The sequence below is a fragment of the Phalaenopsis equestris genome, unplaced genomic scaffold (assembly GCF_001263595.1).
Source record: "Phalaenopsis equestris unplaced genomic scaffold, ASM126359v1 Scaffold001241, whole genome shotgun sequence".
Lineage (NCBI taxonomy): Eukaryota > Viridiplantae > Streptophyta > Magnoliopsida > Asparagales > Orchidaceae > Phalaenopsis > Phalaenopsis equestris.
In genome coordinates, this window is record NW_018165680.1 from 232,898 (window position 1) to 244,943 (window position 12,046).

Consider the following 12,046-nt stretch of genomic DNA (forward strand, 5'->3'; position numbering starts at 1 on the left):
GCAAAGACGAGCAATACATGATTTCATATTTATTATTTTCTTATCTTTTTTGTAGTTACCTTTCAAAAAGATAATATAATCAAAGAACTAAATATATGTAGCCAAATTCCTCTAAACCAGGAACCTATACTCTGCCACTTGTACTCAGCCACCTATGCTCGGTCACTCATACTCAATCATATGTACTCAGCCTAGTGTTCTCAGCCCCCTATACTCGACCTCCTATACTCGGCCCCTACACTCACTCACTTGCATTCGATCAGCTGCAATCGATCATCTATACTTGACTTACTGCGCTTGATCTCCTGCAAACTTCCTAGAACTCTTCCGGAGAACTCGCCCATGGCTGAATAGACCAACTAAATAACAACAGCGAGTACATAGCAAAACTCTGAAAGCAGCAAAATGACATCAACAGAATAAAATACATCATAGAAAATATAATTTTTACACCTGAGATATAAAGGATAGATCCATGCAGCCAAAAATCCCAAAAAAAATTGTATGTAAATATAGCTTACACATATTATATTGAGAAATTACCCTATAAAGGAGAGCGAAAATAATGCAAGGAAGAGACTTCCTCATCACTCACAGGAAAGCTATTAGAAGAGTTGATATCCCTACTCTCTCTCTCCTTTTTCACTTCTCTATTGTTCACTCTCCCCCTCCTTAATGGTCAACCATTCCTTGAGTATGATTCAAGACAAATCTGAGTCCAACAAATGTTATTATAAAACATAATAAAAAGTTAATTAAATCAACCAACCAAAAGAATTCCACGCGTCTCAAATAAAAGGAAAAGTCTGTCATGTTAAAGCAGAATCCCATAATTGCACAAACAGCGCTCCACAAACATTTTTCAAATTTTACTTGTAAAATGAGCTTTTTAATGAAATATTATTGATGTAAATGCAGTTGTATCTACAACAGAAACGTGTGAAATATAGTTCTATTTTTTTATTTTATGTACACGAAATTTTATCTTTAACAAATGAAATCATCGAGGTATAAATCAACATTTCACAAGTAACAACTAACCGGTAAGTTGCTAAGTAAAGGTGCTATTGTGGATGAGAGGATTTTTTTCTTTCGAGCACTTTGTCTTCTTCAGCTCTGTTTGAATGAATTAATACGGCAAAGGAATAGAAAGGCAGTGTGAGCAGTAAGTTGCAGAAGCAGTTATGGATGTGTTAAGAATGCAATGGAAGCATCAGAGAGGAGAGTTTGCAAACGTGGGAAGCCGACCGCAGCCAGCAACGCGAGCCCAACCGATCCTCTGCTTCTCATTGTCGTAAACAATCATCACATCCTGCATTGATATGTCTGCAAGGAGCGAAAAGCAAAACCAAGCAAACCAAATTATACAAAAAAAAATTAAGTAATGTTTGTCCCAAAAATGTCTCAAATTAATTTGTGTATTTTCATTTTTTTTATGTGCAAACAAATCAATCTGTCCATATGAACCAAATGGATGTGATAAAATTTAGGATGGGAGATTTACATACATACCATTTAATTCCTATGTATATACATAAACTTCTAAACATCAATTTTTAAACATATGCCACCTTAATTATCTACGTATGAAAACGTGTACTTCACTTTTTAAAAGTTAAAATAATGATGCTTGCTATGTAATAATAAAAATTTAGGTGATATAAATGTAAAAAGTGAAGTTTAGGTGTTGGATGTGTAAACACATAGAAATTGGCGGATATGTATGTAAATGCCCCATTTAGGATACATCCACATTTTATAATATTAAAGTAGCAATTTTTAAAAGTTATCCTTAAGTAATATTTTGTCCCTCATATATGAGCAACTCCCACTTAGCCTAGATGCAAATAATTCTAGGAAGATATACATACATAACACTCAATTCTTATATATCTAACATCTAAATTTCATTTTCCACATATATTCCACCTCATTTATACATTAAAAGTGTATTTCATTTTTTAAAAAGTTAAAATAGTGATCTGATTTATATATATATAAAAAAAGATTTGGGTGATATTAATGTAAAAAGTAAGGTTGAGGTGTTAGATATGTAAATATATAGAAATTCTAGTACGACCTGTTATCCTAGTTTGGCTCATAGTTTAATCAGCAGAGTATTAATTCTTCCATTAAAATTTACCTCCAACAAGATTCAAGTCGCCCAGGCCTATTTCGCCGCCATTGAGGATACCCAGGCAAGCATTTCCTTGTTTCTGAAACAAGTCAGAACTCAGGAATAAGAAATTAATAAAGTTCTCCTCTGCATAAAAATCTGGATGCCAATTATGCTTACAGTGACGATGAAATAGTTCTCAGGTGGGATCTCCAGTACAGCCGGAGCTTTCCCATTTGCGAAGCTGAGATTTAAGGAGCGGAAGTGCTTCCTGAGATCAAAGACGGACTTGAAGGGCCTCGTTCCCTTCCAGCAGTGAGGAAGCGCCTTATCTTCGGCTGCTTCCTTTAGCATCGGCTTCACTTTCGAGATTTCGGTGCTAATCTAATATTACTGATTATTTAGTATTTTTATATTTTATTTTTTATTTTGAATAAGATGGATAGGAATGGAGAGGTACCGCAGAAAGCAAGTGGTGATATAGCTTATCGTTGAAGTAGGTGTAGGAGCTGCCACTGTCAAAGACGACAGCTTGCTTCACCCCCAGCTGCTGCTTGCCAGCGTATACTTCAGCCAGCCCAGGCGAGTAATATTTGCTGCACAACATGTACAATCAACTAAGGAAAAAAAAAGGAAGATTTAAGTGCATGCCATTTCATTCCTCTGTATTTGCTTGTTTAACACCAAAACTTCAACTTTTATCTTCACAACACATTACTTATATATGAATACCTGTAACACCTAAACATTCATGTTTACATGTATAACACTCAATTTTTTCACATTACATAAAATATATCCCTATTATAACTATTTTTTAAGAAGTGACATACATAATTTCATGCATAGGTTTATAAAACTAAGGTGTTATATAAGTATAAATATCAAAAATTTGGGTGATAGATAAGAAAATACAAAAGATTTGTAGGTTATGTATGTAAATTTCTCTACTTTCAATATGATATGAAAGATCATGTTAGGTGTGTAAGATACGTAAATATATAAGAAATGGGGGTATGTATGTAAACTTTTTATTTATAATGTGATGCGAAAGATATGGGATGTATAAATGTAAGCAAATAAACTTTTGAGGTTAGGTATGTGAGATATGTAAATACATAAGAATTGTGGAGTGTGTATTTAAACTTCCCTATTTTTAATGGTGATGATATAACTTAGAAACAAAAATTTTGATGTTAAGATATGTAAACAGATAGAAACTAAAACTCACTGCGCAGCATTGTGGGACATAGGCGCCCAAGTCAAACTCCTGGGAGGAACAACATTCTCCCCAAAGAACATAAACCCAGTGCTCCGCCTGCCAAGACAATGACCGACGACGCTCCGGCAAATACCGAGCTGGCTCAGCTGCGAAAGTATGCTCACTTTCCCGCTCCCAAGCCCAAGCACACCGTCGGTGTCCGAGCGCCCGTTGGGCCCTGCTGATGGGCCAGCTTGCTGGTCGTAGCCGCAGCCGAAGGAGAGTACAGGGTGAGCAAGAGAGCTGTTGGTTAAGCGGAGCGCAAAGGTGTCGGAAACCAGGACGCCGATGGAGGAGCCATGATCTTGGTACTCGATCTCGTAGTCGCATTGTTCGGCTACCTCGCATCCGCCTTCATGATTCGTCGATTCGTGTAAAGCAGCGCAGAGTGGATGCTTGCATGGCACGAGGCCGTTCTTCCTTGGCCGGTACAGAGGATGAGGCCCCTGCAATGTCGAAGAGTAAGGTGGATTGGGTTTAAACTTGATAGCATACAAGGGGCAACAGGGATTTCATTTCTAGGGTTTAAAATTGTAATGATTTTGGGCTTAACCCTAGGGTACAAAGCTACCATATTCCGAAATTCATTAGATTTTGATACTTTGTAATGTGATTCTCAAATATATTGTAAATTATAGTATATTGTTGCCCCCATCACGGCCCATTGCCGCCGGCCACCCGCGCTTGCCGCCCACTATCCGTTGTTCGATGCCGCTACATGTTGTCCCCCGCCGCCCGTCCCAGGCGTTGCAGCCAACGGTCGCCGCCATGACTTTTATTAAACATGTTTTCATATTAAGTTCATATTTCTTCAAACTAAACATTAAAATATAAACTCATATATTTATTTTATGAGACATGTATATACATAAAAATTGAGTGTTATGTATATAATTTTCCCACTATTTTATATATACTACATTACAATTAAAAATTTTAGGAGGTTCGCAAGGTCTTGACTCGATATTTGCATTCAGTCAAATTAAATGCGGTCCACTTTATTACGATAAATTTTAAATTTAAGTACTAATATTTTTAATTCAATTGTTAATTAAATCAAATTTATAAATTAAGGATCCTAACCCTGCTGAAGAAAATAAGATAAAATCAGACGGTATTCATTTCAATCTATCATTCAAAGCCTTTAGTTGTCATCGTCAGGCCGAATCATGTTGGGATGGGTGCACCAGATGTAGAATGTTCGGGTAATAAATTATTGAATCTAAAATTGTATATAATGTTGAACGTTCAACTAATAAATTGTTAAAGAGATTGTTAGAGAGAGAGAGAGAGGGCACACTAGGGAACATTAAATGAGTCCATTTTTTATTCATGACATGAACCCTCTATTTATAGAAATAGGTCACAGTTATTACTAAATTACAACTCAGCCCCCTCATTTAGGCTTAAGGGGGGACTTTTAGTAATTACAAGTATATAATAAGGTTGCTAAGCATATTTGGTCGATGAGAAGTCCTTTGACCGCTCGCTATGCCTTAACTCTATTAGTGCACGGTCCGAGACTGGGCAACTCGTTGATCAGCTTTGGAGTCGATCATCATTCTATAGAAAATTTTTCGCCGCATTCTTCTGATCACCCGACCACCTTCTCCGTTAGCGTCCAACCCTTCAGTTGTTAATAAGGCGTCTGATTGATCGTTCCTCGTTGCAGACCCGTTTATTTATTTATTTATTTTTATGCTTGACATTCGCGTAGGGTAGGCCTATATATCGGTGAATCGGGTTAGTCCAGATGAAGTTTTGGAATGCATTCGCTATTATGTGTGCCAGAGACTTTGCTTTTACCCACTTGGAGAAATAATCGATAGACACCAGCAAAACTTCTGGTGTCCTCTTGATGGGGGGAAGGTCGAGGCCCCGCATAGCAAACGAATGAAGTATTTGAGTTGGTTGATGGCGTATTGGTCCGTATTTCTAATATTATGTACACCTTCAAAAATATTTTGGCGTCTTTGAGTAAGTTCAGCCAAAAGTAACCCTGTCACTGAATTCGGTGAGCCAGTGTATTTCCTCTGAAAAGGCTCCCACACTCTCTGTCATGCACATCCCGGAGTATGTCCTCAACTGTCTTCCCCAATGCACGTCAGGTATAAGGACGTGGTTGACTTCCTGAAGAGTTTTTCTTTGACTGGTAGGTATTGGGCAGCCTTATATTTGAATCTCCTATGATCGGTGACTTCTTCATCGATCTCCCACGTGCTTAGATACTGGATGTATGACTTTATCTAGCTCTTCTTCTCCTCCTGTCTAGCTCTTCTTCTCTTAATGTTGAATCTCCATTGCTAGTGGTTCTTCGATTGAGTGTCAATCGAGTCTTTGTGGTTGTCCTTCTTCTAGGTGAAGGCTTCGAGATAGAAGGTCCGTGACTGATTTTCCTCTCTTCGGACATGTTTGATTCTGAAGATGGCAAACCAATCGATCTCCATCTTTGTCTTCCCTAGGTACTTTGCCATAGTCTCCTCCCTAGTTTCAAATTCCCCATTGATTTGGTTCACTATCAGTTGGGAATAGTCCTTTACAATTATGTGGAGGACTTCCATCTTCGAGGCTAGGTGAAGTCCTGCAATCAAAGCTTTATATTTTGCTTGATTGTTTGTCAATGAAAAGTTTCCCTCAATTGAGTGGTAGAAATTTTCCCCTATGGGGCTACACAAGAAAACTCCAAGTCCAACACCTGATTGGTTGAATGCCCCACCGATGAACAGTTTAGGTCGATCTGTCGGTCATCAGATCCTCGTTTATCCCTCTCGATTCAGAGAAGTCAGCAATAGTCTTTGCCTTTATTGTCATTCAGGGCATATAGGAGATGTCAAACTCGCTGTGTTCCAAGGCCTATTTGAGTAGTCGACCGGAATGCTCTGATTTGGTGAGAATAGATTTAATGGGTGGCGAGTATATTCAATCAATGAGAAGTCTCCCGACCGCTAGCTATGCCTTAACTTCATTGGTGCACAGTCTGAAACAAAGTAACTCATTAATCGGCTTTGGAGTCGATCACCATTCAATAGAAAATTCTTCATCACATTCTTCTGATTGCCCAACCCCAATGTCTCCTCCCTTGGCATCCAATCCTTGAGTCGCCAATAAGGCACCCGATCCATTGTTCCTCGCTCCAAAACCGTCATTTGCCTTAAGATTCATGTTGATATATATATATATATATATATATATATATGTATAATGAAAAAAATAAAATATATATATATATATCCGAGATTGTTCTATAAAACGCCCAAGAAATAGAGCGTAGGAGAATGAGAGAGAGAGAGAGAGAGAGAGGAAAAGGGATTAGATTAGCTCGAATAATCAATCAGCCATTTGATGTAGAAATGACCATTAGGGGTATGAAGTGGAGAATTACCTTCTTACCCCTATTTGAAGTAAGGACGTTAATGGGTATTTTACTCATAAAAAAATACATTAATAAATAAATGAATAAAGAAAATAAAATAAATAAGATATCTGATTTGGTCATCCCATCCTCCACATCTAAGGTTGGGTCTTTGATCAGTCAGACTATAGGCTTTCAGTCGGTCGAATTATGGGCCTTTGGTCGGTTGAATTGAAAGACTTCGATCATCCATGTTGCGGTTCTTCGGTTGTCTAGGTTGTAGATCTTCGATCAACAAGTTTATGGACCTTCGATCAACAAGTTTATGGACCTTCAATCGAACAAGCTATGGACCTTTGGTCGGTTAAGCAAGGAACCTTCGATCAGTTGGGTTCCTGATCTAATTAGCCCTTGGACAGGACTCCTATTTTCAAGATGAGGCTACGCTGTCGGACAAATAACATTTTATCATAATCTGACAGGTAGCTCCACCCCTTCAACAGAGAAGCCACTGGTGATGTTTGTGTTGGTGTCCCATTAGATGTTAGTTGTTGTGAAGGGCCTTTGAGATTCTATACGAGATGATTTGTGGTTTTATCTTCAGGAGCTTTACGATTATCCTTTCTTGGGGGATATTCCCTGATTCTTGTCCCGAGGGGTTGTTGTTCAATAGGTCATGTACACTTTTTAAAAAAGACCTTGGTTAGGCATTGGATTTCATGGGTTCACGTTGATATGATCTCTAACTTCTGGTGGGCCATCTTTAACCATGCTTGCCTCTGAGACCATAAGATTCTTCTTAGATTGGTGCTCACGTGTGTGTGTGTGTGTGTGTGTGTGTATTCAAAATAAAGATAATCCTAACAGGGCTCTTCTTGAACCTTGTTAGCATCTTCCATCCGAGTGTCATGCAAATGTCTAGTTCTAATAAGTCTTTTATGGATCCTAATCGGCCAATATCATCAAGTATATCCAGTGAGCGTCTAATACTGATCGACCATTTCTATTGAGAATTTGACAAAGTATGTTAACAAAATTAACTAAGTGGTAATGATGTAAATATCAAAGTATGTGATAAATATATAAATAATAATGTTTTGAATAGTATTTACGTAAATCCCCCATTTAATTATTGAGGTTGATATGAAATTTCTAGAAAGAGAAAGAATTTTACCACTTAAAAAGTGTGTGGTGGCTACAATGATGCAGAAGCATTCCATTAATCACAGGATTATGGATCCCATTCTCATGATCATGGGAATTTCACAATATTGTGATAATAAAGAGTTGTTTCTGCGATTGCACATGAGTTAAAACACTATTTTTCTGATCGTTGGGGAGTTCAAACACGTGATTTTATCCAGATTCAGTTTATGTGCGAACTTGTTTTTTTTTTTTTTTTTCCTCTTGCTCCTTTATTTCCATTTATATTCATTTCTATTAGAAGACCATATATGTGTATTTTTTTTGCTTTGGGGACAACTAGCTACTTTGGAAGACTTTGTTCAAAGTTTTATGTTTTTTGAAGTGTTCAATCATTTTCCTTTTGCAAGAATTGCATTTGTAGCTTGCTTCTCGTTGCTTGTACCTCACGTGTCATTGTTTGACTTGCTATTTTCAGTATGGACATTTGTCGACCACATCAAATCCTCTATCCAACAACAAATGTGACCTCATATCGCCTTACAAATGTCGTCAACCATCCATATAATCCTTCACTAGCTATTTAGCAAATACCTCTCCACTAAATTTTTAGGGTTTTTCTCACTTGCCTCAATTCAATTTTTTAAATAGCCTAACTTATTATCTATATATCATCCACCTAGCCCTTTACCTAAGCCCTCGACCAACCTTGATTTGTAATCCTGTATCCGCTGAAAAACTGATCGAGGGAAAAGGATGTCATGTCGCTAAAGAGAAACTCTAAAGGAGGTGTCAAGGAACTTATTATGGAGGATAGGCAATAAAAAATCCTCCAACTATAACAAAGTCTTGTCGTTTTTTTCATGAGATAATTTGATGAGATCACCCATAGTCATAACAATGAACACCAAAACAAGGGGAGGAGGTGATTCCCTTCCAGTGGGGTTCCAGTGACGAAGAATCAATACTCTAGCTATTGGGCATGAAATATTAGAGGAAAATCTAGGATCTCAAAGTAATGGTGAATTTAGTAAACTTTAATGATCGCATGGATCCGGATGAGTTTAACAGGTGGCTACAAATAGTAGAATGAATTAGTACAAAGACATTATAAAAGACAAAATCGTTGAATTGGTAGCCATCAAACTCAGGAAGAATATTTCTTCATGGTGGGAGAATCTAAAGCTTCATCGCCAGCTAGGGAGGAAACATTAAATCAATGTCTGGTCTAAAATAAAGAGGAAGAGAATCTGAAGCGTCTTCACCAGCTTGGGAGGAAAAATAAAATCATTGTCTGGTCTAAAATAAAGATGATGATATATCAACGTAAATACACTTCCTTGCATTATCGATATAATAAGTTCATAAAACTTCATCAGTTGTGCCAGACATATTCTTTTGTGGATGAGTACATAGCTGAATTTAATTAATTCATGTTGAAATGTAAGTTGGTGAAACAAGAGGAGCACACAATAGCAATTTTTCTTGAAGGATTGAGGTTTTCTATCGATAAAGTGGTGCAGATACTATCATATTGATTCCAACTTGACGTACAGTCCATATAATTGAAGGTAGAGAAGCATTAACATCACCAAGTGATCGCCACCTCTTCTAGATACGTTCAACTCTAAGATCAGATAACAAGAGTACACTCAATAGTGAATCTCAGCCAACCTTGTCAGAGGATAAACTAATTTAGAATGATGAAAAGGTAGTGCCCACCAACACACCCAATTCTGTCTCAACCATAAAGTATTTCAAGCCTCATGCTATTGGACATATTACAACCAACAATAGAGAGATGCTAATGATTCAAGCTGAGTCATGACAGAAACTTCAATAAGGTTAACATTGGTTTTCTTAAAAGGTAATGAGCCCAAAGTGTTGAAACTAGAAAAATGAAAACCCCGTTTGAGGGAATTATAAGATGTCATAATTAACAGTTTAGCTCATGGGCGCATGGTTACCACTGATAAAGATTTAACACGCCATAGACTATGTTACAAGATTTATTTTTGTCAAATCCACTCACATATGGGATGCGACCAACTGGGCATAAAAAATTGCAAAAACATGCTACACACTTGATAGTTAGAGGCATGGTTCATGAGAGTCGTAGCTCAGATGCAACTCCGGCTCTGAATGTGCTAAAAAATGTTGATTATTTATTATATTAGAACATGCTTTAGAATGATGTATGTGTTTTAAAGTTGTGTGAAATGCACATGAGTATAAATTTTGCAGTGAAATTGTCTCAAACACGACAAGGTGATGAATTTGTCATGATGATGATAGGTCAATTCCCAAAGTCTATAGAAAGAAAGAAGAAGCTTCTCTTAGCCGAGGAGAATGATGTGGAACCATCCCATTGATCACAAGACCGCAGATCCCGTATTCAAGATCTCGAGAATTCCACAATCTAAAGCGAGCCAAAACACATTGTTTTCGCGATCGTTGGTGAGTTGAAATACGCTATTCCGTCCAGATTCAATTTTTGCAAGAATTTTTTTTTTCCTTTTTCTAATTTTTCTTTATATTTCTTTATTACCAATTGTTATGGTATGGCTCATATACCATATCGGGACAGACGCTGAATCGAAGCGGAGCGGAGCGGAAGAATCTGTCCAAATTGGGAAGTTACGTGGGTTGGGGTGCGAGGGGCAAAGCCCCGCAGTTTGGTACAGGGGTAATGTTGTAATTACATATTGTGCCTAGGTTTACTCCTGGGGTTATAAATAGGCCTGTTAGTAACCCCAGGAGGTATCCCTCTATTTTGTAACCCTTTTCTGAATAGTGAAAGAAACTCGCCGCTCTGCTCCCGAGGACGTAGGCATCTTTGCCGAACCTCGTTAAATCTCTGTGTTCTTCTGGATTTGTGTCAATTACTGTTTTCTTCGCCCTATTTTTCTCGGGGTTTTTGGAGGGAGAAGTTTCGGGATCTGCGTGGCTTCGGTTCGAAATCGAGGTATTCAGCCCACGATGCGGATTTGAAGGAGTTCTCGCGAAGGAGGAATCGAGGAGATCGCGTCCAGGCGACTTCGACGAGGGTTCCAAAGCGCGGACGGAGGCGCTACGATTCGGGACCCAGAGACAGGAGTTCTTCTTTGCTTTGCTGCGGAGAAAGGCTGGAGGCGAGGCGGAGACAGAGGAGATAGGCGCGGTCCTGCGGAGACAGAAAATTCTTTCTATTGCTTTGCAGGAATTCCTTCTATCGGAAGGAAAGGAATTTTGCGATTAGAGGAAGTTCAGCTCCAGGAAGTGCACGCGACGCAGGGTTCCAGCAGGCAGGCTTCGGCGCGGGAAGGGAATGATGCAGAAGCACTGTTTAGCATCGCGGCGCTCGCAGGAAGGAAACAGTGATTGCGCGGAATAAGCGGGATCCAGAAAAGGGAAGGAGCGGAGGAGGCCACGGTTCTGTTGGGAAGAATAAAATAATTCAGAACTTTCCTTTGCTGCTAGCTTGCGGAGAGCAAATATTCAGGGAAGGAAATTCAGAACTTTCCATTGCTGCTGGCTCAAGAAATCTTGACAGGAGATATTATTTACCTTTAATATTCCTGTCGCTGGAGAAGGAGAATCTTAGATCTACTGGATTTCAGGGAAGGAAGAACTTTCCTAGGAGAATATTCCCCTTTGAATTTCGTTTGCTGCAATCATTTCGTGGAAGGAAGTTTGAATTTCACTTAATTAAAGGAAAACATTTTAATTAATTTGCTTTAAATCAAATTAAGCAAATTTAATTAAAAATTTTCTTTGCTCGATAAGAAAAAAAAAATAAAGGAAATATTTATTTCTTGCGGAGAGGAAATTTTTTATTTTTTATTTTTTTGAAAAAAAAAAATTTTAAGCAAGGATTTTTGTAGAGGAATTTTTTGCAGAAAGTTTTGTTGCAGGAATAATTTTTCAAATGACATTTTCTGGTGCGAAATTCGAGGTGGTGAAGTTCGACGGAACTGGTAACTTCGGATTGTGGCAAACCAGGGTGAAAGATCTGTTGGCGCAACAGGGAATCTTGAAAGCTCTGCGAACAACAAAACCAGATGTCATGGAGGATGAAGATTGGGAAGAATTGCAACAGCGAGCGGCAGCGACGATACGACTATGCCTAGCAGATGAAGTTATGTATCACGTGATGAATCTGAAATCTCCAGGAGAAGTTTGGAAGAAATTGGAA

At 38.3% G+C, this 12,046-nt stretch overlaps 1 protein-coding gene across 2 annotated transcripts in view; it reads right to left on the reverse strand.

Annotated features, from left to right (window-relative positions):
- Positions 1 to 640: 640 nt before the first annotated feature.
- Positions 641 to 12,046, reverse strand: part of LOC110033636 (aspartic proteinase Asp1-like) — a 17,241-nt gene continuing 5,835 nt past the window's right edge. Inside the window, exons 3-8 of one of the 2 annotated variants that reach the window (XR_002294969.1) lie at positions 3,348 to 3,823; positions 2,577 to 2,712; positions 2,297 to 2,500; positions 2,144 to 2,216; positions 1,042 to 1,326; positions 641 to 712 (exon numbers count right to left, since the gene is read on the reverse strand). Coding sequence is in view for 1 of the 2 variants with exons in the window: in XM_020737682.1 (XP_020593341.1) it covers positions 1,214 to 1,326; positions 2,144 to 2,216; positions 2,297 to 2,500; positions 2,577 to 2,712; positions 3,348 to 3,823 (1,002 nt within the window). In the remaining variant the exon portion in view is untranslated. Of the gene's footprint in view, positions 713 to 892; positions 1,327 to 2,143; positions 2,217 to 2,296; positions 2,501 to 2,576; positions 2,713 to 3,347; positions 3,824 to 12,046 lie in introns of those variants that run through there. The other variant, XM_020737682.1, reaches the window with a different exon arrangement.